The following is a 26,725-nucleotide window of genomic DNA, read 5'->3' as shown; positions in this document are numbered from 1 at the left end:
TTGAAATTTATTGTAAATATTTACTCCCTAACTGCACCAAAAGTTAGATTTCTCTTGAAACTGGCTTCACAAATCCCATTTTAACAGCACCAATAAAAATAGCATACTTTGCATAATGGAATTATTAAACAATCGCATATAATAAGACACAAATTATGAAATCGCAAGGATCTTAACTTAATGGAGAATTATATCATATTCCAATAAGCTATTAATTTTTGACATTTGAAATTCACAAAGAGATAGATTTTTCCAATTCGCTTACAAAATGTATAAACGAAGAATATTTTTGTGATATAACAAAAATAGTTCCATTGGAAAGTAATGATGCCGTGATAATTTTAGTTATTCTATGATTGCAAGTGTAACACTAATATCAGAACAAATTTTTTCCCCTTTATTTCTTGACAGTCCAGTGGAAAGTTCTTTGAACTTTCTTTTACAGAATTTACAGGTTACTCGAACATTTTTTTTAAAGAAGTGTCTTGTACAGAAAGGAAATCTCAAATATCATGTTATTATTCAAACAAGATTCACTCATGTCCTTGATAATAAATGTTTTTGTTTGGTTCATACGCTAATTATGAATATGGAAATTTCGCAACGAATAGTTCTCCTGCGGATCACAGTGATCACACTGATTAACAAATTTTAAAAAGTTAGGGATATTTTAATAACCAATACATTTTCATAGGCAGTAAAAATATTCTGATTCAAAGTATGCCAGCCATTTATCTCAGTCACTAAGCGTTGTTCAGATATACTGTTTGTCTAAGATAGGTACTCTGACCGCCACTAAGTCTGCGGTAGTCTGGTGCTATGGAAACAAGAAGAGGGCATTTTAGGGAGGGTGACTTCGATGAAGAGATCTCCTTTTCTTTTGCCGAAACCAGTCCTAAAGAGGGACCCCGCATCCCTACTTGAAATAATCATACCTCGTTACCGTAGTCACCGCCACAGCTCCAGACGAATGTCTGGCAGATTACCTATCGTAGACAAACAGTACTTCTTCAGCCATTTATATTTCACTGGAGTCATTTACTGTTACATTGAGAACTCATGAACATATTATTACCTTAGACTAACAAAACAGTCATGTTAAGTCATGTTGTTGTTGTCGTCCGTCATTAAGGCAGAGGGGGTGTGATTGTTCTTGTTTTCCAGTGGCGCCATCTATGGCTAAGAATTCGACTCCTGCCACACCCGTTTATAGGGTGGATCCATTCATTCGTCCACAATCGTGATTTTGACCTGAACCAGAAAACGATCAATCTCCCATTCAGTACCTCCAGAGGTTTGATTTGTTATGGGAACATGGAGGACTTTGTGACTCGACAAATTTAACGTGCATGGGTCAACTTTTACTACACGGGGAGTCTTCGGCTGACTGGATTCGAACTCCCGTTCTCACAAACGTGGTCCAGCGCAATGCCCGATTAAGTCATATCACATGCATACTGCATAGCATCTATTCAAAGTCAACTCGCATAAAATTAATACACACTAAAAATGCATCCTTAGCCTAAGGTATACAGTGTTGTTCACATCTTGTACGCCCACACTGAAGCAAAACTGAAAAAAGCACTAGATAAAAAGCACTGGAAAGAATCTGAAAAAAAAAAAAGATTTTGAAAAATAAATTGTATTTAATTAAATTAAATTCATGTGATTGCTAAAGTAGTGCTTTTTTTCCCGATGCTTTTCTCCAGTACTCATTTTCCTTGCATTTTCTTCTAGAACTTTTTACCACAGCATTTTTTTTTGTGGCTCTAGTATAAAGTGTCACTCATTGCAAGGATATTCACTAACTATTTGTGTCTGTGGTGAAAATGTGTAGTTGACCTAATGTTAACAAATTTCATCAAAATTAATAAATTTTAACTAATATTTAATTACTGAAATTAAAATGAATTAAAATTAATAATCAAAATGAATAAAAACTAATAATTAATAATTAAAAAAAATTACAAATAATTAAAATTGATAATTAAAGCAAATTAAAATTAATAATTAAAATGAATTAAAATTAATAATTTTGAATTATAATTAAAATTAAAAAAAATTTAATAAATAAATGTAAACATTATTTTATTAAAATTAATAAAATTTAAATAGTATTCAATTTAAATTAATAAAATTTAAACAGTTTTCTATGAAAATTAAACGGTGTTCCATGAAAATTGATTTTTGGTCAATATCTTAAATACTTAACGCAATGGAGCAAGACATTTTCAGATTTGAAATCAGCATAACAAACTGCAACCGAAAAAGCAAACACTATGCCAGTCTATATATAGTCATAGACTATCAGTGTCATCAGAAATTCTTGTTACATGAAAAATCGTACCAATAAAGTCTTTAATAGGGTTCTAGATTAGTTTGTTGCGGGTACAGTTTTATGTGAAGGTATAATTTTCGCAGCTTAATTATTAGAAAACACAGCACACGGAGAAAAAAATTCTGGTAAAATTACCATATTGTATGGTAATGATATTTCTAGTATTTAATATAACTATAATTTTGGTTAATAAAACCTTACTGTATAGTATTTAAACCATTCGTAACGGTTTTTCCGCGAATTCTGGTTCTCAAAACTATAACATCTAGTAAACATGTAATCCCACATCTAGTAAAAATACAAAACTGAAAAATAAATTTACCGAATAAATAGTTTTTATTCCATGCTCTACGGTATTATGATATAATTGATAATTTTAAAACAATATTTTACAACACATATCCTAAAATAATATTTCAATGTTAATTTTATAAAAATCATTACTAAAACGTTCCGGTAAAAACTACCATTAAGCCAGAAGCACTGTAAAGTTCGGAATATTATAGTAGTTTCAACAATACTTAATTTCTTAGAGTATGTTATTTAGATTCACAATACTTATTTAAATTAGAATCCACAAAGATTAATTAAAATAGCAGGAAAAAATGAAAAAAAAAATTCCTTGGCAAAGCAAATTATTAATTTATATACACCACCGAAGAATATTCTTGAATATGCTTTTTCAAAGAATGTTCGTTATAAAAAATAGGAAATTTGTTTGCTGTGGGTCATACATCACTTAAAAAAAGTTCGTGAACATGCTTTTCAAGCAACTGTCATTAGATCAGCAATTAGTTTGTGTCTGCTAAAAGAACATACTCTACCGATCGAAAGTTTATGAACAAGCTCTTCAAACAGCCATGAAACTTTTCAACTTTTATTCAGACATTTTCAAAGGTAATATAATAATTTTCAAAAGGAGACACAACCTTAAAATCTAAATATTCTTGCATCCATAAAATGTATAAAATAAATTTGTTAAATTCAATTTTACGAACTTCAATGAATAAAATGAACTAAAAATGATTCTAAAATATCATTTAATAAGTAAGGGTTTTAAGTTAACTTAATGAGTTAAATTCATATAATTCGCCTAAGCCTAACATGGAAGACGTAGAATATGTTTTCTATCTGAACAAGATCGAATATGATGCTCATAATTAATGTTACATAGTTTTCCAGTTTGAGTCAAAACTTATTTGTTTTATGAATGTTTGTAAAAAGCCAATTTTCTTAATATAAAAGTTTTATCGCAAAAAAAAAAAGAAAAATGTATGTTTTGCTATTTTAGCCCCCAACTCCATCAATGGTTGCAACAGTTTGCTACACTAGTGGGACAACGGGAGACCCCAAAGGTGTTGTTCTTACTCATGGTAATATGATCGCCTGTGCTAGTGCAATTATTTTAGTAATGGTAAGATTTTGTTTTCTGCATAAATTTCAATTATTTTATGTCAACTAAGGATTATAATTATCTTTATATAGAATTTTGCTAAGTAAGTCAGAAATTATTGTACGGAGTGTAAAATAAAAAATGGAACTCCTAGATAAGTTTTAATTTAATGATCAGAACTTTCAAGTTCGAGGATCTAACCTTAAATATGCTAAAAAATTTCTACAAACGATGTTTTAAGTTATTGTTAAGTTATTGTTACTCAATATTATGGGTTTACGACTACTAATGTTCAACTCCGTAGCCTTGTAATTTTTAACGCAATACAAAAGACAAGGAAACTTCTGGGTCAAGTATTGGGAGAAATATGTCTTCGTAGAGAACTCTTTCATGGAACTAACCCACATTTGCGTTACATGGAGAGAAACCCCCCGAAAGCCTCCCACGGTTAGCCTAATGGCAAGGGGACTCTAACCCATGATTCGTCTACCTCTGAGGATAGTTTACGTCAGCACTGTGGTCGGTGCGAGCCAGTCGGATGCGTAATTCGTATTGACCAGCCATAGCCGGAATNCTAAAGTTAGATTTCTCTTGAAACTGGCTTCACAAATCCTCTTTTAATAGCACCAATAAAAATGGCATACTTTGCATAATGGAATTATTACACAATCACATAAGCTACTAATTTTTGACATTTGAAATTCCCAAAGAGATAGATTTTCACAGGTACAAGAACAGCACACGTGGAAAAAAATTATGGTCTATATTGTATGGTAATGATATTTCTAGTAAAAAACTATAATTCTGGTTAATAAAACCTAAATATGCAGTCTTTAAACCATTCATTTGGTAACTGTTTTTCGGCGAATTCTAGTTTTCAAAACTATAATTCTTATCATCCCATATCTAGTAAAAATACAAAACTAAAAAATAAATATACCGAATAAATAGTTTTTATGCCATGCTCTGAGGTATTATGATATACTTGCTAATTTTAAAACAATATTTTACAACACATATCTTAAAACAATATTTAATGTTAATTTTATAAAAATCATTACTAAAACGTTTCATTAAAAACTACCATGATTTTTAGCGTTCCCATTAAGCCAGAAACACGGTAAAGTTCTGAATATTATAGAAGTTCCAATAATATTTTATTTCTTAGAGTATGTTATTAAGATTCACAATACTTATTTAAATTAGAATCCACAGAGATTAATTAAAATAGCAGGAAAAAATGAGAAAAAAATTCCTTGGCAAAGCAAATTATTAATTTATATACCCCACTGAAGAATATTCCTGAATATGCTTTTTCAAAGAATGTTCGTTATAAAAAAAATAGGAGATTTGTTTGCTGTGGGTCATACATCGCTTAAAAAAAGTTCGCGAACATGCTTTTCAAGAGACTGTCATTAGATCAGCAATTAGTTTGTGTCTGCTAAAAGAACAAATTCAACCGATCAAAAGTTTATGAACATGCTCTTCAAACAGCCACGAAACTTATAAACTTTTATTCAGACTCTTTCAAAGGTAATATAATAATTTTCAAAAGGAGACACGACCTTGAAATCTAAAATTCTTGCATCCTTAAAATATGAAATAAATTTACTAAATTTAATTTTGAGAACTTAAATGAATAAAATGAACTAAAAATTATTCTAAAATATCATTTGATAAGTAAGGGTTTTAAGTTAACTTAATAAGTTAAATTCATATAATTCTCTTAAGCCTAACATGGAAGACGTCGAACATGTTTTCTATCTGAACGAGATCGAATTTGATGCTCATAATTAATGCTACATAGTTTTCCAGTTTGAGTCAAAACTTATTTGTTTTATGAATGTTTGTAAAAAGCCAATTTTCTTAATATAAAAGTTTTATCGCAAAAAAAAAAAGAAAAATGTATGTTTTGCTATTTTAGCCCCCAACTCCATCAATGGTTGCAACAGTTTGCTACACTAGTGGAACAACGGGAGACCCGAAAGGTGTTGTTCTTACTCATGGTAATATGATCGCCTGTGCTAGTGCAATTATTTTAGTAATGGTAAGATTTTGTTTTCTGCATAAATTTCAATTATTTTATGTCAACTAAGGATTATAATTATCTTTATATAGAATTTTGCTAAGTAAGTCAGAAATTATTGTACGGAGCGTAAAATAAAAAATGGAACTCCTAGATAAGTTTTAATCTAATGATCAGAGCTTTCAAGTTCGTGGATCTAACCTTATATACGCTAAATAATTTCTACAAGCGATGTTTTATGTTATTGTTACTTTTTTAAAACCAACGTGGAACAATCGACCCACTTTTGGGTTTACGACTACTAATGTTCAACTCCATAGCCTTGTAATTTTTAACCCAATACAAAAGACAAGAGAACTTCTGGGTCAAATATTGGGAGAAATATGTCTTCGTAGAGGATTCTTTGATAGAACTAACCCACATTTTGCGTTGCATGGGGAGAAAAACCCAGAAAACCTCCCATGGTTAGCCAAATGGCAAGGGGATTCTAAACCATGATTCGTTTACCACTAATGATAGTTTACGCCAGCACTGTGGTCGGTACGAGTCAGCCGGATGCGTAATTCGTATTGACCAGCCACATCCGGAATTCGAACCCGGTTCCTTGGAAGGCTTACGCTCTATCCCCTGAGCCATTGCGGCTCAGTTGTTGTTACTTATGCCAATACCAGCAAGCGTGCTTGAAAAAAAGTGAATTTTTAAGGCCAAATGTGCGTTTCTTGTTTACTCAATAGTGCCATCTTTGGCGAAGATTTTTACTTCAGCCACGCACACGTCACAGCGTTTTTCAGTGAGGATTCAATCATATTTCATATCATTCACCCCCAGATCGTAATTTTGACCTGAACCAGAGAACGATCAATCTCCAATTCAGTACACTTAGAGGCATTGATTTGTTATCAACTTCGAGGACTTTGTGAGCCTGACAGATTTAACGTGCACCAATCACCATTTAATTTACGGGTATTCTTCGATTATTTGGGATTCGAACTCCCGTTCTAACGAACACGAACCCAAGGTCCTACCAACCAAGCTATCCCGGCCTACGTTGTTTTAAGTAGCAAAATCAAACACAAAACGTACTTGATCTGAACAAACATAGATTTTTTTTCTCCAATGGATTCGGATTCCTGACTCTCAAAATATAAGGGTAGCAGTAATCAGTTCCGGTAGTTAAGATAGAAAAGCTGTCGAAAGCGTTAGCCCATTAATATTAAATTATTTTGCGCATATTTTTAACTTATCAATGCCGTTATTTAAATGTATCAAAATTTTTTTTTCTAATTTGTTATACTCACCTGCAAAACTGTTTTATCAAAAGAAAGTTTTATGCAAAGTTATAATTATTCATTACTTTTTATTGTTTAATTTTATCATAGCTGAAAACTTTTTGATTTGTAGTGCAAGTTTTTACCTAATTTCGAACGATAAATTACCTAATTTCACACGATAATAAAAAAATAAAATTTGAAGAAATCGAAGTTTAAAAAATCGAATTATTCATGATTCGCAAATTGAATATTTTATGCGTACAGGGAGAAATAAAGTTTTTTAGATGCTTCGAAAAATTTTCTTTCAAATTTTTATTCGGAAAAATTTATCATTAAAGTTAGTAAAAAAGGAGTATAAAAATATTTTTCTACTCATAAAAAATATTATAATGAATATTAACATTAAATTTAAATGGAATAATACTAAATCCCAAAGAAAGGTGAGTTCGGCAGCTTTTTTTTTAAATGTAAAAAATGAATATTTTTAAAAAAATGTTTTTTATAAAATATTTATAAAATAATAGAATATTAATAGAGAAATCTTTTCTTTTTTAACAACAAAATAGTGATTTGATAAAAAAAAAATCAGTAGGAAAACAAATGTTTAACAATATGTATGTATGATTTATTTTTGTCACATAAAACTGCTCATGGAATAGAACTTTTTTTTATAATTTTTAGCAATAATTTGTTTTGATTTTTACACTCTTATTATTGTTTCAGGGTGTCAACGCGCCTACTTCATCAGACGTCTTAATTTCATATTTACCACTTGCTCACATGTTTGAAAGAATAACTCAGGTTCATCATTTTGATTATTTAATATTCTTTTATCTTCTATTTTGTTTGAAATATCTACTTATTCAATATGCCTTTATACATCTCCAACACAATTTCCGATCTTCGAGAAATTTTTAAAAAATGTACCATACTATTATTTTTTAAATGAAAAATTTGGAGATTAAAACGAGTAACATATGGAGAGATTAAATGCTTAGTATGTATTTTGTAAAACTTCTCCACCTAGAGTTATTCCAACATTTTATAATCCATTTAAGACATAATCACGACTTAAAACGAATGGAATAAATATTTATTTCGATAATTTTTTTTTATTGAATTTTGCCATGAAAACGTCAGTGTAAAACAGAAGTAATGAGGTTGAACCAATATTTCTGACATTTAGGAAAGGGACTAAGTTAATTTCGATATTCCCCATAGAAAATACGAAATCTTTGCAAGTTTTGACTACCACATTATAGTCATCTTCGTGTACGTCACAATTTTTCTTTTTCTGGGTAGGTACTTTATTTACGTCACACTAGGGCTGCACAATGGGCTATTGGCGGCGGTCTGGGAAACATCCCTGAGGATGATCCGAAAACATGCCAACGCAATTTTGATCCTCTGCAGGGGGGATGCCCCCCCCCCCTGCTTTGGTAGCCCGTCGACCTGCACGCGAAGTCGAGCACAGTTTAAAGCATCCTCGGTCCCTACGCAGGCTGATCATAGTGGTCACCTACCAGCTTACTGACCGCAGTCAGTGATGCTTGAATTCGGTGTTCTGTTGGGAACCGTGTCTTAACAATCAGTCTACTACGTTACATTTTTTTTAAATATCATTTCTTTTCAGATAGAAAAATACCGATAATTGCTGATGCGATTGAGAAATATCGATATTTAACTAAACTCTTATTCAATATTAGCTACAACCGCATGCTGGATATTGACTTCTGATGTAAATGAGAAATAATAATAATAAAGGACAAAAATCAAATTACCGTTAGTGTGGGCTGAATGTCAACATTTGCCACTGTAAGCGAAAAATAATGATGTTTAGAGAGTGTTTCTGACATTCAGTTCAAGTGAGTTTCGATATTTCCCCTTGAAAGTCCGAAAACTTGCAAATAATACTTTTATATAATAAATATATAATATACTTGAGAAATAATATTTTTTTACGAATTTTTTTCCCGATATTCTGAATTGTCATAATTTGCAAAGAAAGTGAGAAATAATGACAATTAATGATTTCTAACAAATGATTTCTAATTTTGGTCTTTTTTTTTTTAAACATGTGCAACATTTATACTATGCATACAACTTATTAACATTTACGACATGTTAACATTTGGGTTTAATTTTGGTCTTTCACAGTAACATCGATATTCACCGGAAATTATTGACAATCCCCAATATCGGTCTTTTTCAGTAACATCGATGTCCTCTTAAATATATTGGCACTTTATTAATTTTGCTCTTCAACTGTAAATTCCATATCCACTGGAAAATGTTAACATTTACTAATTTAAGTGTTTACTCTAACACCGATATTCATTGGAAAGTGTTGACATTCACTAATTGTTGACCTTTATTCTAACATCGATATCCACTGAAAAATGTTGACATTCACTAATTTAATTTATTTCTTCTGAACACCGATATCCACGGGTAAATGTATGCATTCACTAATTTCGGTCTTTTACCCTAACATCGATATCCACTGGAAAACATTGACATTCACAAATTTTGTTTTTTTTACTCTAACACAGATGTCCACTGAACCATTTTGACATTCACTAATTTTAGTCTTCCCCACGTATAAAAATATACTATACATTCACTAATACATTCACTAATTTTAATAAAATACACATTCACTAATTTTAGTCTTCCATTCGTATAAAAATATGTCATTGAATATCGATTAAAAAAAAGCATCATTGAAAAAATTGGCGATTATTTTTTAATATTAAATTTTTTGTTTTAAATCGATGTTAGATATCAAATATATGCATAGAAAATTTATTTAATTATATAACTTTTTATGTTAAATTTAATTAAATTATTTTATGTTTCAGATTCTGTCATATATTAGTGGGGGGAGTGTTGGCTTTTCTCAAGGAAATATAAAACTTTTAACAGACGATATAAAAACACTCCAACCAACTTTCCTCCCCGTTGTGCCAAGGTTGCTGAACAGGATTTATGACCAGGTAGATGAATGACCTTCTCTATCGCCTCGCATAACAATGATCGTTACTTATGAAATTACAAAAGAAATTCAAATCACCGAGCTGTTATCGTTTACTTATTAATCCTAAATTACTTAACATTAATCATTAATTATTTTATTTTATTTTATAACCGTCGTTGAACAGCCGACCCAATTTTTGGGTTTACGACTACTAATGTTCAACGCCGCAGCCTTGTTATTTTGAACCCAATTTAGAATTGTAATCTTGAACCTTGTATTTTTGAAATAATACTGGGAGAAATTCACCCTCGTGAGGACTTTTAGATGGAACTAACCCGTATTTGCATAACATGGAGAGGAAAACCACGAAAACCTCTTGCGTTGAGCCAGATGGTGAGGGGGCTCTAACCCATGATTCACCTACCACTGAGAATATTTCATATCAGCACTGTGGTGGGTACGATCAGGGTGCGGAATTCAAATCAAGCAGCCATTTCCGGGATTCGAACCCGGTTCACTTTATTGCAAGACGAGCGCTCTATCCCTTAAGCCACCGACTCTAATCATTAATTAGTGTTAAACTCAGTAACTAGCGATTCGACTCGGCACACAGGCCACGACTTATAAAGCGTGCTTAATTTTAGTTCTCTATAGCTAGCATAACTTTATAACTATAGCATACCTGAAATGCAGTACTTTTAAATATTTATTCACACACACATATATATAGGTGATTCTACACTAATGTTACCATTTTTGTTACCCTAATTTTTATACAAATAGAAATATCCGAGCTAGGTGGTCGTCAGATTTTCACATGAAAATTCATTTTGAACTACAAATTTTATTTCCTTTCGTTTAAATTGTGGCAGCAGCTAAGTTTTCCACAAGTTATATGTTTAAGCATTGTCAATAAATAAAATAAATAATTATTCCAATAAAATATGCATTATTTTATAAGTAATTTGCTTCAATATATAGGTACTAATAAGCAAAGCAATTTTTGTTTGTTACATTGATCTATTTTTAAGCATATTTATTTAAGGAATTTTTATTAAATATAAGTACATATGTATGGTTTCTAAGGTAACACATTAGATCCGCTCATTTTCTTAATATATTTTTAATAAAATACAATCATTTTTTAATCTGTAATTTTTTGTAGGAATAGGCCCGTAGTGGTGCAGTGCAATTTTGAAGATGCGTTTTAAAAAGTACACTCCTATATCCTCTCTCCTGTCCTATTATTGAAACCATATTTTAAGAATTGTGGATATCATCTATATTTTAAGCATAAAAATGCAAATTCGTTGCAAATTTGTTTGTTTATTGTCAAAGAAAGAGCGTTTTCGTGTCAGATTTTGTAACTTAAGGAATCGTATGTATTACAGTGCTCAAAGAGAGAGAGAGAGAGAAAAAAAAACGGTTCATCTTGAATAACTTTTGATGTAATGATCGGATTTTCACGTTCTAGGATTCAATCTTAATGGCTCAAGGGGGTAACTTCAAATATGCGAATAGATAAGTGCAGACGATATTTTAAGTTGCGGAGTCACTACCAAAGACATACTTTCAATGAATAAATATACCTTTTTTTTTTTTTTTTTTTGACGAATTCGGATTTTGAACTCCTAAAATATAGGAGGTATTTTGGGAAATATGATCCGAATAGTTTTCTTAGGAGGGCACTGAAAAGTTTGGATCTCTTAATGTTAACTTTATTTTCTGCGTACACATTCTAACATTAGGTCTAAACATTAGCGCGCTCTTCTGATCAAAACTGGTCCAAATCATTGGAACCATATTTTCCAGATTGCGACTATCCCTTAGGGGGCAGAAATCCGAATTCGTCGGAAAAAAAGGTATGTTTATAGGAAAGGTATATTATGGTTATGGAGTTAAAGTTAACACGGAAATTCATCTTAAACTAAAAACTTTATTTTTTTAAAATTTGAGTTGCAGAATCAGTTAAGTTCAAAACTACCAAATCACAGTTGGTTGTTTTGCTTCATGCACAAAATACTTTTAGTACATGAAGATCGATATGCCTCGGAATCCGTTTAAAAGAGTTAGAAAACAATTAAAAGTAATGTTTTTCTTGTTTTTGATAAAATTGGTGAGATTATCCCTTCCTCCTTAAAGAACAGATATTCATATTAAATGAATAATCCCAAGAAATTGAAGTGGAAAGATGTACTTGATGAAATTAAATCTTTATTTGATTCAATAACATGAATATAGTAATAAAAGTCAACATGTTTTGAGCTTTCAGTTCCTCTACATCTTCCATAGCGCGTGGAATTGCATTTTGCCCTGATTTGCTTCCTCCGGCTTCCGTAGTTTTTTCAGCTTTGCTTTTTTCTTCACATTTTTTTCTTCGTTTTCTGTTTCATTCTCGACTATCGCAGTTTTTCTACATTTGTTTTTCCCTTTTATTTTACACTTTTCGTTGGCAACTTTACGTTTTAATTTTCAAATCACGTTTGCTTTTCTCCTTCACGCCTGGTAAATCTTGAAAAAGGGAGCCTATTTTTGAGCACTCAAAGACTGAAGTTCTAGGCATTCCTATTTCACGCAATGAGACGGCATTGTATAAAAATGCCATCATTCCATACGTTGATGGCAATGTATACTAACATAACCGGTAAAGGAAAGGTTTTTATTTTTCAAACTTTGTTTCACATTCAGAACTAATTTCAAAATGCTAATTAAACTTATAAATGAATGGTGATAATGCTGTAATTAATCAATAAAATTTATTCAATTATATATTTTGATAAGAAGTTATTTGCACTTATTTCAATATAAAACCGCAGTGCTAAACAGTCAAGCTTTTAGTTTTAATTAGGAAACGAACTTAAGGGGACTAATATATGAAAAAATTCGTGTAAACGAATGTCTATGTAAAATAAAGTATTACGAAAGTTTATCATATGCACTCTTAGAAATTTCTCGCAAATAAACGGTTATAAAGCAATTTATTTAATTTTTATTTTACCATAATCACCCAAAACAGTCATGTAACCATAAAAAGATGATATTAAAAATGTTAACCGTGCGAAAAATCGTTTATTGACTGTTTTCATCTTTACGATTGAAAAAATCAGAATTTTATCCACGCCAACCAGGCCCATAACCAAAGAGAATCGAGCGCATGTTCTTTGAAAGCTGGAAGCGGATTACGAATTCATGCTTTTATTTTCCATCATCCGATATCTATCACAACAGCGGATGCCTAATAATCATCCCAGCGTCGACTTCACAATATTTTCGCTTTTCTTGCAACAATTGAGAAGTTTCGTGCTTCTTGTACACCTCAATTGATGACCCGGGTCTATTGGAATACAAAACTGTTATTGGTGCATAGATGGCGCCACTACAGAACTGATTAACACCAAAAGTCCAGTATTTCTTACCTTTCACCACAGATGGCACCACTAGATGAACGAATTAATCCACATTTCACCGTTCACTTGGCAAAACAAAACTTTACCACAACCTAACTCATACGCTCATTGCCTATCGAAAAGCCTAACATAACCTAACTACCATGCAACTCCAATGCCCAGTTAAATTTCATTTTATGCGGTTTTGAAACTTTGGTAGGTGAAAATGGTTACAAAAACGCATGGTTTTGTAATCACGTTTTTTCTAACCATACCAGTTGTAAACGGTTTCAAACCCGTAGAAGTAAAGAACTGTCCTCTTCCTTAAACTTTACAGAGAATCGGATGCGCAAACTTCTGCCGGTTAATTCACCGCAATTTCAGAAGGAAAATTCCAACAGATGATGAAACAATGAAACTTATACTCATAATAGCAGCAAAGGCAAGGGAGAATAGATGAAAAGATAAAATTTAAAGATGAAGAAATTAAATTTAAATAGATTACGAACATTAACACAACGGAATTTTAATTTAAAATATCACAACGTAAGATAATGTGTTATTTGTTAAGTGTAAACAAAATATTGGCTAATATTTAGCAATCATTAAACGAAACAGGTTGTTTATACTTCCTTGTAAGTTTATACAATATACTTCTTCTAGAATGGAAGAGATACTCCTCGAGGATAATCGTATAATTATCCTTAATTATCCCGAATAATAATCTTGCTTTTTTCTTATTTCACGAGTGAAAATTATAGTAATGACGTAGTTTCCTTGCTTGAAATATGAAAGTCATATTTTCCAAATTATTCTGACACAGATTTCGTAATCAAACAGTGGATATTCACTACTCGTTAAAATATTTATACCAGTTTAAGTTTTTTTTCCAGTTATTTTAGTTCTGATCAATTGTAGTAAAATAGCACGATTTAGTTTTTTTGGATTTCCTTTGAATAGTCAATAACCAATAGTTATTAACCACATTGTAAAACTTTATCATCTTAGAATGTTGCCCATTTACTGCAGAAATAGTATTAAAATAAAAATATTAGTTTGGTTATTGTAAAGAAAAAAAATATTTTTCCTAAGACAACAGTAATGGACAAGTTTGTTTTTGGTAAAAGAAAAAGGAAACTTTCAACATTTAGCAATTGAAAAACCAAAACTAGCATTTTACCTTGTTTTTTAAATTAAAAAAATAATTTGGACAAACAATTTGTGTTTCAAATTTTCTGTGAATATCATTTCTTAACTCAATTTAAAAAACTTTTTATGTACACGAATTTTTTTTAGAGAACTGAATGTGATTTTTAAGCGTAGCATTAAAATTTGTTATAATTTTAACTTTGCTTGGAATATAAGTTTTTGCTAGGCATAGAAGTTTTCGCTTGGTATATAAGTTTTTGCTAGATATAGAAGTTTTTGCTAGGTATAGAAGTTTTTGCGTGGAGGTTAGTTCGGATAAACATTTTAATCAATACATATCAAATTACTAAAAATTTTGGAACATTTGTTGCTTTATTGTTCAAATTTGTTAATATAGAGTATAGTGAACTAACGTTAATATAAAACATCGCTTAACTTACGTGTTAACTTCGCTTTACTAACTTACGTGCTAACTTCGCTTTACTAACTTACGTGTTAACTTCAATTATCATGCAAATTATTTTTCCTGAGCTTGATTACATGATGCTCTGCTTCTATTTGAAGAGAAACACATTTCCTTCAACAAATTATCAAGGTTGAGAGCACTGTATCACGGTTCAAGGTTAATCACATTGAACCAAATTTTTGAAGAGGGGTCTAGCTAATAATTTAACGCATATGTTTGTAATGGAAGCTTTAATATTTAAATTAGATATAACTGCCACCGCAAAACTTTATTTTGTATCTCGATGTTTTATTTTATTTTATAACCAGCGTCAAGCAATGAACCCATTTTTGGGTTTACGATTATCATCATTCAACCCCACTGCCGTATAAGTTAGAGCCCTACTCCGAAGACAAGGAAACTCCTGGATCAAGCATTGGTAGAAACTAGCCCTCTTGGAGACCTCTTAAGATGATGTTATAATTGTTTTTATTCCGTTTATGTACGTTATCTCTGGCGATGGTATTCCGCTCATTTCTAGCAAGCTGCATTAGAAATAAAAAATAAAGGATTCATTTGCACGACAAGATGGTTCAATTTGACATCATATTTAGGTTGCAGCAATTATTTCACTAAACGCTATCCAAAATTTCTTATTGTGAACAATTAAAGATTAATAAAACTTTTTTTTCCCTTTGTAATTGTTAAGTATCTGTTAAAGGTCGAGCACTCGAATTTATTAATACTTTTTTTGTAATGAAATATTTTTATTATGTCAAAAGCATTCTGCATGGTATGTACAGTGTATAAACTGCCATCCAATAGAAAAATCAACGTCAGCGATTAAAAGAAAAATTTAAAATAAAATTTTTGTATGTTTGGTAGTTTGTAATACCTGAATTATTAAATTTTGCATTACCAGATTTTGAAATTCAATTTTCGCGTTCATAGCATTGTCAACAGAAGGAAAATAGTTCTCAAACCACACTTCTCGAAATATATCATAAATGTAGCACTTACGTTGTTTTTGAAGTGAAACTTCTAATGCGACTTCTAATAAGGTTGCGTTAAACGTTTAACGCTACCATGGCAACGAGCTCCTGTGATCCTTGCGGGAGATTTTAATGTGAATTTCTCGTTACCTGAAGCTGAAACATTATTAACCTTCCTTGAAGACAAATTTGGATTGGAAATGATAGATGGTAGGAATGATCCAACAGGGGGAACTACCATTGATGCAGTTTTTGCAAGAAATATTGAAAAAATAGAACTCAAACATTTCGTATCTTACTTCAGTTATTATAATCCCATTATCCCATTGTAAATGTTATAGATTTGGATAATTCTCCACTCGAAAATGATAACTAAAAGATGCGATCAATTGTGAATTGTAAGCAATGTTAATAAAGTTTGTCTTAAAGAAACAATACGATTTCACTAAAAATCAATTTCTATCCCTTCCTATTTTCATTTCCACATTACGAAGTTTCACTTCACGAAGGGACACCACGCACTATTTTTTTTCTTAAATTAAAATTAATATAAATTAAAATTATATTTCGAAATTATATCACGAATTTAATGAAATGTGAAATTTTATTTTCTATAAAAAAGTTTTAATATTTGCGATAAATTTTGATTTCATGGCCATTGAAGTTTTCGAACGAGAATTTGATATTTTCTGAAATGGACGAAATTTTTATTAATTTAAACTTTTTATGTAACTTTTAATATTTCATTTACTAAATTTGACCTCATACTTTTAGATCCAAAATAGCGTACAAGGCAGCAGACTGAAAAAATGGATCATGGATATGGCTTTATCAAGTAAACAATCAGAATTAGAAAGGTCAGTATGTTTACATAATAATAATAATGAAGTAAAGCATTTCCACATTAGTCCGTTGTGGGCTTCCAGGGAGGGGGGGGGGTTATTGAGGTAAAGGCTCCACTATTTCGTGACCAACGGCATGACTGTGGCAATAAGATTAGCACTGCGTAACGACCTCATTTATTTCCGAGACAAGCTGATACCCATCGATATGAAGCTAGGTGGGCTTCATGCAGCCGCCACTGGGGATCGAACCCCAGTTCTCCACATTGATAGTACAATGCTTTACCTACTGAGTCATTGCGGCTCAGTAATAATAATAATAATAATAGTAATAATAATAATAATAATAATTATAATAATAATAATAATAATAATAATAATAATAATAATAATAATAATAATAATAATAATAATAATAATAAAGTTTCATATGATAGTGTTCCGAAATTGAAAAAAATCTTATTAATTCACCCTGCATAGTAATATGAATTATTAATATTTTCATAATATGAGCTTAATTAATTTTTCTGGAACTACAGATACTTTTTCAATTTTCTGAATTCGATATGAAACATTTGAAAATAGCATAAAACATATCAAACTTTTTAGCATTTGATTTCATATACCAAGTCTTAAGAAATTACAGAAGCAACTGAAAGGGAAATCCTTATTTTTAATCTTAAAATGGCTCTCTTTGGAAATGAAAAGATTATTCCTCGCTTTTAATTACGGATGATTCAAACAATCATTTTAAGATAATTCGAAAATAAAATAATTACTCTCTTTTTGCGTTTTTATTTTCAGTCACTTTCTTGTCCGTGGAGAAGTCTAGTGGAGAGGTTTATTATAGAGGATAAACTTGATCATCTTTTATCAGTTGTGATTAAAATCGAATTTAAACTGATCAGAAATCTAATATAATATTTTTCAAGTTACATAGGAAAGTTTTATCTAACTACTTTATTTCCCTTGATTCAATTAAACTTCATTCGTTTCAAAAATATTTATATTGGATATAACAGTCAGCATGCTTCAAGCGCTTAAAAATAGTCACCCATTTTCATGACTTTCAAACTTAAAGAGAAAACAAAAGTGGTTTGAAATGTAAAGCGCAGTTTTTTCAACGTAAAATGGAAATTAACGGTAAACCCAACTAGAAAATATCAGTAGCAGAGAATAAAAGTTTTTCTAGTTTTGTTTTTGTACTCACGTTTGTTTTTCCATTTTTTTGTTGTTGACAACTTTGCGTTTTATATTTCAAATCACTTTTGTTTGGCAAATCTTGAAATCGGGATCCTAATTCTGAGCTCTTGCTAAAACTTCTTATTTTCTTGATTTTCCTCGTTTTTTTCTATTTTCTTTTTATCCTCTTTAACTTTATTGTGCTATATATATGACCTGGGGCTTAACGTTCGGAGGTCTGAAATGAGTCGTTTATATACAATGGTGGACAAAACTAAGAGATGGAAAGCATTTTCGCACATTCATTCGCACATGCAAGATACCCGCACACCGCTCCATGTGTTTGACAATGGTTCCGTGAATGCCCAGAGGTACAGGCAGGAGGTCCTAGAGCGCTATGTGCGTCTTTTCAGGGGCGCTGTTGGCCCTGAGTTCATTTTTATGGACGACAATGCGCGACAAAAGCGAGGATATTCAACGAATGGATTGACTAGCTAAATCCCCTGACCTGAATCCTATTGAGCATGCTCGGGATGCTCTTGGGAGAGCTATTGCGATGCGCCAACCTCCCCCCCCAGAACCATTCTAGAGTAAAAAATAGCTCTGGTGGAAGAATGGGAGGGTCTTCCACAAGTCCTCCTTAACTCCCTTATTAACAGCATGCATGCTCGTTGTGCATGCTGTCTGTCTGTCAGGGGTGACCATACACCATACTAGANTAAAATAACTTGGGAATTTCTCCACTTTTATTGTCATCTTTTATCCTTAAGTTCAGACTACATTGGATTTATTGGCAATAGGTCTTGCCAGTAAATGGTACTTTCAATTTTTGTTTTGCATACTTTATTATCATGGAATAAGCTATATCCGTACCAAATTTCATTTATTTATATTCAGTATTTGAGATATTTGGGAAAATGTCTTCTATCTCTTAATTTTGTCCACCAGTATATGTCTACAGTATCCGTCTTTTTGACATGTTGTGACAAACAAAAATGTATGAGATATTTACATAAATTTATGTTTTCAGACATATTGTGACAAATAAAAGTGTATGGGATCGATTTGTTTTAAAACCTGTTCAAGAAAATCTAGGAGGGCGAGTGAGAGTTATGATCACAGGTTCAGCACCAATTGGTCCAAATGTCCTCACTTTCCTCCGATGTGCTTTGGGCTGCATGGTAAGCTATACTTATTGTAAGCTATATTAATTTTTAAAGTGTTTGCATATCACTTTAAAAATCCCAATCTAATCAATTTAATTGTCCATCTTTATATGGATTTAATTGTGAAAGAAATAACTATTGATATCACCACTTAATGATTTTATTATTTAACGCCACTTAATATTGCATTATTTTATTTTATATTACATTATTTTATGTTACATTATTTTATGTTACATTATTTTATTTTATATCTGTTGTTAAATTACCTACCTATTTTTGGATTCACAAATATCAATGTTTAACTCCATAATCTTGCCATCGCTGAGTTTCGCACCCGGGCCACCTCATTATAAGATGCCCTGAGCTACCACAGCTCTATTAAGGATTGTGTTAATGACCACTCATTATTTATTAAATAAATAAACCTAAAAAACTGAAACGGTAAAATATTACCTGATAAAAAACTTCATTCGCTTCAAAAATATACAAATAGAAAACATGCTTCAAGAGCTTCAGAAATAGACACCCATTTTCATGACTTGCCAGACGTGAATGAGAAGAATAGAATCACTTTTGTTTCTTCTGATTCGCGTATGGCAAGTCTTAAAAATGGCGCCTATTTTTGAATGCTTGAAACATGTTGACTGTTATTTCCGATTTGTATGTTTTTGAAGCGAATGACGTTTTTATGCAGGTAATACAAGACATTCAAGAAATCTTATAAAAATAGAAGTAAAAAAAGTTTACACATTAAAAGTCAGGTTAGTATTTAATTAAAAAAAATAGCTATTGAGTCAAAACAACAAGAAACCTGTTTATTTGCTGAGCGAGGCAAAGGAGAGTTAAAATCGATTATTTGATTCCTCCCGATTTCAACTTTTCCTTCAGAAATCAAACAGGTTTCAGTGTTTTCAATTCTATCTTACTGGAGTCGTGGTGGCTCAGGGGATAGAGCGGTCGCCTTCTAATGAGGTGAACCGGGTTCGAATCCCAGCTATGGCTCGTCGATACGAATTCCGCATCCGGCCTGTACCGATCACAGTGCTGACGAAAAATATCGTCAGTAGATCATGGGTTAGAGTCCCCTTGCCACCAGGCTAACCGTGGGAGGTTTTCGTGGTTTTCTTCTCCATGTAACACAAATGAGGGTCAGTTCCATCAAAAAGTCCGCCACGAAGGAAATTTTCTACCAATACTTGATCCAGGGGATCCCTTGTCTTCTGTATTGGGTTCAAAATTACAAGGATACGGAATTGAACATTAGTAGTGGTAAACCCTAAATTGGATCGGTTGTTCAACGACAGTTATAAAATAAAATGAATTTTATTTTATTCTATAGCGATTCGTTAGATTTCAATAATTTTTTGAAATTTTTTTTCTTGCAGATTTTAGAAGGCTATGGTCAAACAGAGTGTGTGGCACCTGCCACAATGACATTAATTGGCGATAATAGTGTTGGTATGTATTACTGTTTTTTTTTTAAAATTTATTTTTAAATTCGAAAATAAGAGTCCAAAATATAATTTATGGATAATTGAAATGCTTAAGAAAATAATGAGATGTCTGAATCGTTCTTGAATTTCGGTAGAAAGCAATGGATTAACTGAGTAATATTATGATAGTAATAAATTATCTTTTATTCGGTAGAAATAAGATAATACATATAAACAATAAAATTATTTTGAGACGCTGCTGTTGTCAGGTAATTCCTTATCCGCGACAAGTATATTGATTTTTTAGGCGTGCAGTTTCTAATTTTTATGGTAAAGCTAGGACGGTAAAATTATCTGTTGTTTTCAGGCGTTGTTATATTAATATTATTATTAAAAAGGTGTAGATTTAAGATAAAGCAGTAAAATTTGTTTATAGTTTGGTAAAATTTTAAACATCTTTTTTTTTAAATTATTAATTTGTAGGACGAAACTAATTTAAATTATAATGGATAATAATTATTGATTTGTTTCTTTTAATGAAACTTGAATTCTAATGAATTAGCACTTTTATATCCTATTAACTGGATTATTCCACGTCCACTTTTCTCAGTTATTAATATCAATATCCCACCATCATTTTGTGATTTAAAATTTTATTACAATGTGATACAAAGATACTCAGACTCATCAAACTATACTTAATAAAGCTATAGATCAATAAACTCAAATGTTTGGAGTTAGAAAGTCTAAAAAGATACTATTTTGTTCTTACACAATTCATGATCATAGAAAATTAAACTTAAATTTTTGGTTACCTTACTTTGTGACAAATTTTTGTCGTTCTATAAAAATGGTAAATTCTTTGAAGAAATATTTGTAAAGTTACTATAACTTAAATAAATGCATCTAAACAAAACTTTAACTTATTTTCAAAATTTCATGTCTTCTTAATGTTTACATCAATTTTCATATTTTAAAAAGTGTTCAAGTCTACAAATTGTAATATGTTAAGAAACAAATTTTTAAAAGGACTACTTTAAAAGGCTATTGAACTATTTAAACCTTTTTCAATATGTTAAAAGTTTTATAACATCTTTGAAGCAAAAGTTTCGTTATAGATCTTGATTTAAGTCAGAATAACTCCAAAACTATTTAAAGAAAAATCTGAAATTTTCCCAAAACATCGTATTTGCGAACTTGGTACAATAATCTCTCGGCCCGCGATATTCTTCTTTATAATGATCCTCACCTCTTGCAAGCTGGGGTCGACTATAGTAAACTTACGTCCAGAGCCTTAACTTTGGTTTAGTGCTACCTTTGTAAATGGGCCGTTTTTAAAATCAAGAATCTCAATTAAAAAAGTCGCATATTTTAAAAAAATTCCAAAATGTCACAAAACTTCTCTAAGTTTTAAAATTTAACTCTTTCTACAATAAAGAAATTATGAATCTGCATGGAACAGCAGTAATTTTTGAAAATATGTTAGAACTTCAAATTCTAATTACATTCATATAAATCTATTATAAGCATCGAAACAGAAAGATTTTTTTTCATTAAAAAATTAATAATAAATCAATCTAATAATATGTTACAAAGAGTAAAAGTATAAATATCACATATTGATCAGTCGGAGGAGAAAGTTTAAAAAATATTTTTATTAATAAGTATTACATTATTAATAACCATATACAGTATTTAAATTATGCATTTGATAATTTTTTTCGTTCATATGGAAAAGGTTTATCGGAAATTCTTGTTTTCAAAGTTCTAGTTCTAATTACCACACATTTAGAAAGAATTACAAAATTGAAAAGTAAATTTTACCGAATGAATGATTATTATGCCATGCTCTAAGGTATCATGATAAAAATTACAATAAAATTGCATTACAATTAAAATTACAAAATTTTACTACATTTGCCAAATTTTATTTTATTTTATAAAATCATATTTCATTGTTATTCTGGTAGTGTGGAACACGCTTTTCCTCTGAGTGTAATAATAAGCGTTTAGTGCCTCTTCAGGTACTGTGCCCAGGATCCTAGGTCTGTGCTATAATAAGGTCCCTGCTTATAAGAATTAGTGCTTAAAATTCGGAAACACTTCGCATAAAATAATTGACAAATACTTGGTATTTGACTTCTCATAAACACTATTTTCATGTTGGTATTTTAAATAATGCTTGAAAAATAATTAATACACATTATATAATTTACAAAAGAATCTTTTAGGCACAGCTTACTTCTTTATTTCACGAATGAATTTTATTTTAAAATTGATTGATATATTTACATTATTATCTTCGTAAAATCGTGATATACCAGCTTAAAATCTAATGATGGGAAGAATACAAGAAATTATTCAGAATATTTCTCTTTGAATTATTTAATGCACGGAATACATTTGTTTAGTTTCATGTTTTATTTCCCGTTCAAATTTCCCTATTGCGCTTAATTTACTTAAATTAAGAATCTATAAATTTTTTAGAACGAATCACAGGTGAAACACGAATACGATTTCCATTTCTTTCATGCCTGAACAACAATGAACAATAACGACTTCCTTATAATTTTTGTTAAATGAGATATCGTTAAAAAAAGACATATTAATATGGTATTTAAGAAATATAAATAAAAAACAGTAAAAGAAATAATAGGCATTAATTTTAAAATGGAATGTAATTTATCATCATCTGATAATCATTTATTGGAATTCAGGAGCTGTAGTAAAATTACTCAAAAATATGTGCAAGCATGTTGAAAGTTCGGAACCACTGGGCAAAGTTAAAAAATGTAACGAGAGAGATTTCTTACTTTCACGTAACATTAGGTACACTTAGGTAGGTAAAACCTGCGCAGTTTACTTACCACATAACTACTTCGATTCTCTGATTTTGCGTAGATCTTACTTACGGGATACAACGCGAGAGTGTGAAATCTTACGTAACATGCACTCACGTACGTAAGAACTGCGCAGCGTAGTTACCACAGAACTACTTCGATTCTCTGATTTCGCGTAGATCTTACATGCGAGATACAACGAGAGAGTGTGAAATCTTGCGTAATATACACTCTACATAAGAACTGCGCAGCGTAGTTACCGCAGAACTACTTCGATTCTCTGATTTCGCGTAGATCTTACATGCGAGATACAATAAAGCTTAATAAATATGCTTAATAAATCAATAAAGCTTAATAAATNCAAAGCAGAGTTTGCTAAAAATCATGACGTACACAAATAAACTGGAACACATTTATTATTACTTTCAATGGTTAACTTAAATCTAAAATTCTAATTGAATATACAAATATAAATATCGGATCATCATACAATCGGCCAAAGACTCAAAAGATGAGTTGGCGGCTCATCCCTCTCCACCGGCATGAAAGAAGAAATTGTTCGTTCTTTTATAGATAACGATTTCGTACGTCACATTGATTGAATGCTTGTTTCTTGAATTCCCTTCACTTCCTTCCTGGAAACGAATCTGAAAAAATAAACTCAAACACTAAAGTTTATAAATGGAAACTACTTATTTCCACAGATACAACGCGAGAGTGTGAAATCTTGCGTAATATACACTCTACATAAGAACTGCGCAGCGTAGTTACAACAGAACTACTTCGATTCTCTGATTTCGCGTAGATCTTACATGCGAGATACAACGCGAGAGTGTGAAATCTTGCGTAATATACACTCTACATAAGAACTGTGCAGCGTAGTTACCACAGAACTACTTCGATTCTCTGATTTCGCGCAGATTCTACTGGGACATTACGCAAGAGTGTGAAATCTTATGTAACATAAACTCACGTACGTAAGAACTGCGCAGCGTATTCACCAGAGAAATACTTCGATTCTCCAAGTTCGCGTAAATTTTACTTGCGGGATACTATAATAATAAAAATAAAGATGATGATGATAAAGGAATTTATATAATTAATGAGCTTAGTAAAAGAAGGTTCAACTGGTTTAGTAAATCATTTAAAAAAATTTATATTTTATAATATCTTGCAGATCGTAGTGCATTTTGGGGTGGAAGAATGCTCAAAATGCATCACAAACAGTAAACGATTAATTATTGATAGCCTCTCCTTTAGCAGCAAATTAAAATGCAAAGACTACGCACATTATGTTGGGAATTTATAGATTTCGCTAACTGGAAGCTAAAGACTAAGGATAATCTTTATATTTTACTGTCCATTGTCAGTATACATAATTTAAAGTTGTATTACTCAAATTTATTAGCATCCCCTAGAACCGTGAGCGAATGTCTGAAGTTAAGAATGTGTGAATATATGACATATAGGAGTGGTTATTCTAATATTTTTATTTATTTATTTCAGGACATGTGGGACCACCGTTACCATGTAACCACATAAAACTCGTTGATGTTTCTGAAATGGAATACTATGCTATCAATGGACAAGGTGAAGTAAGTATAATATTCTGACTTATTACGTAGTTTTTGTTTGGACTGATCTAACGAGAGAGCTGTCCATCTATTAAAAATTTAAAGGCGATAAGTGTAAAAAAGAAAAGTGCGCAAAAGAAAAATTAGACCACCCCCTGAAAGATCGAATCATCTCATGAAAACGTACTTTCTCTGAATAAACATGCCTTTTTTTTTCGACGGATTCAGGTTTCTGAACCCTAAAATATAGGGGGTAGTCACCATCTAGAAAATACGGTCATATATGTTTGGTCAGGAAGGCTGTCCAAAGTTTGGACCCTTTAATGTTAGTTTTACTTTTTGCGAATTTCATCGTATCTGGAGAATTTTTTTTTTCTTAACAAATTTAGAAATTTTTGAAAACGATTGTAAAATTTATTTATTTAAATGTAATTCCATAAAAAATAGCTTTTAGTACATATTTATCATTATTTTATTTAATAATAGTCGGAAAAATTTTGAATTGTAAGGTACAAAATTTTTTACATCATTTTAAAGAATGCAATTTTATATGAAAAAATATAATTTTGAGCATAATCGGTCGAATAGTTCCTGAGGAATTGAATTTTAAAAAAGTCAAATTTTGAAATTCGATTTCTCAGGAACTATTCGACCGATTATGCTCATTCATTATTCAGGGTGGTCCGTGTTTTGTTTCACGCACTGCGCGGTAACATTATATGGAAATTTAAAGGGAAATCTTCTACTGGAATAATAAATAAACAAAAAGAAATGTTTTAAGTTAAACATGAATTGAACTGTAAATATGACCTACTTAGAAAACTTTTATATGAAAAGTTAATTTGAGGTACTTAGTAACTTTTCATTCGAAAAGTCATTCCGTGCTACCTTGTAATTTAGCTTTTAAATTGTGATTTTTTTCTTTGGAAAGTTAATTTATGTCAATTTGTAAATTTGTCTTAGAAAGCTCAGTTTGCGCTATTTTGTACATTTCCCCCCTTAAAAATTGAATCTGTGCTATTTTGCAACATTTTCTTTAAAAAGTTACGATGTAAATTTTTTCTTTTACAAGTCTACTTGTTCTTTTTTGGAAATTTATTTCATTAAAAGAGGCAACTTGTGTGTTTCTATTATTAATACTTAAAAAGACATTTCTCAATAAAGAGAAATAGTATCAATAAAAGCATTTCTCAATTGAGATTATTCAATAAAAAGAAATATGGCACTATTTTTTTAAGAAAAAAATGCAAAAAGTTTGGCCTGCCACTTTTTTTAATAGTTTCAATGTTATACTTAATATAAAGGCTGTTAAGTAAAAATTTCGACTAAACACAAATAATGATCTTTTTCTTTAAGAATCATTAGTATTCATTTATTTAAAAATGAACTTTCCTCGAATTAAAAAAGAAAATTACGAATATACACTCGATGCCAAATCAAATCCTCATAGTCATTTAATTTTTTACCTCAGTTTCCTTAATTTTTCCCCTCAACCTTTTAACAAGACTGATACGAAAAATACAAATACAGGGTTATTCATAATTCGAAGCGTTAAAGTGAAAAAACGAAGACGAATATGGCAAAAAGAACATATGAAATTATTCCGAAAGTATTCAAGTTTTAATTTAAGCAGTTGCCGGTAGATGGCAGTAACATGTACCACTGAAGCCACTTGTAGTAAGGAAAAAGGGCGTTTACAGGCTGAGAG

At 30.9% G+C, this 26,725-nt stretch overlaps 1 protein-coding gene across 1 annotated transcript in view; it reads left to right on the top strand.

Annotated features, from left to right (window-relative positions):
• Positions 1–26,725, top strand: part of LOC107450385 (long-chain-fatty-acid--CoA ligase 6) — a 70,575-nt gene that overhangs the window by 30,506 nt on the left and 13,344 nt on the right. Inside the window, exons 8-14 of the mRNA XM_043040038.2 lie at positions 3,630–3,752; positions 7,752–7,829; positions 9,890–10,024; positions 16,752–16,834; positions 19,032–19,182; positions 20,556–20,628; positions 24,950–25,038. Coding sequence (XP_042895972.1) covers positions 3,630–3,752; positions 7,752–7,829; positions 9,890–10,024; positions 16,752–16,834; positions 19,032–19,182; positions 20,556–20,628; positions 24,950–25,038 — 732 coding nt within the window. The remainder of the gene's footprint in view (positions 1–3,629; positions 3,753–7,751; positions 7,830–9,889; positions 10,025–16,751; positions 16,835–19,031; positions 19,183–20,555; positions 20,629–24,949; positions 25,039–26,725) is intronic.

This window comes from Parasteatoda tepidariorum, chromosome 4, assembly GCF_043381705.1.
Source record: "Parasteatoda tepidariorum isolate YZ-2023 chromosome 4, CAS_Ptep_4.0, whole genome shotgun sequence".
Classification (NCBI taxonomy): domain Eukaryota; kingdom Metazoa; phylum Arthropoda; class Arachnida; order Araneae; family Theridiidae; genus Parasteatoda; species Parasteatoda tepidariorum.
The sequence above is the reverse complement of the archived record's forward strand: the minus strand, read 5'-3'. Positions and strand labels throughout refer to the sequence as shown.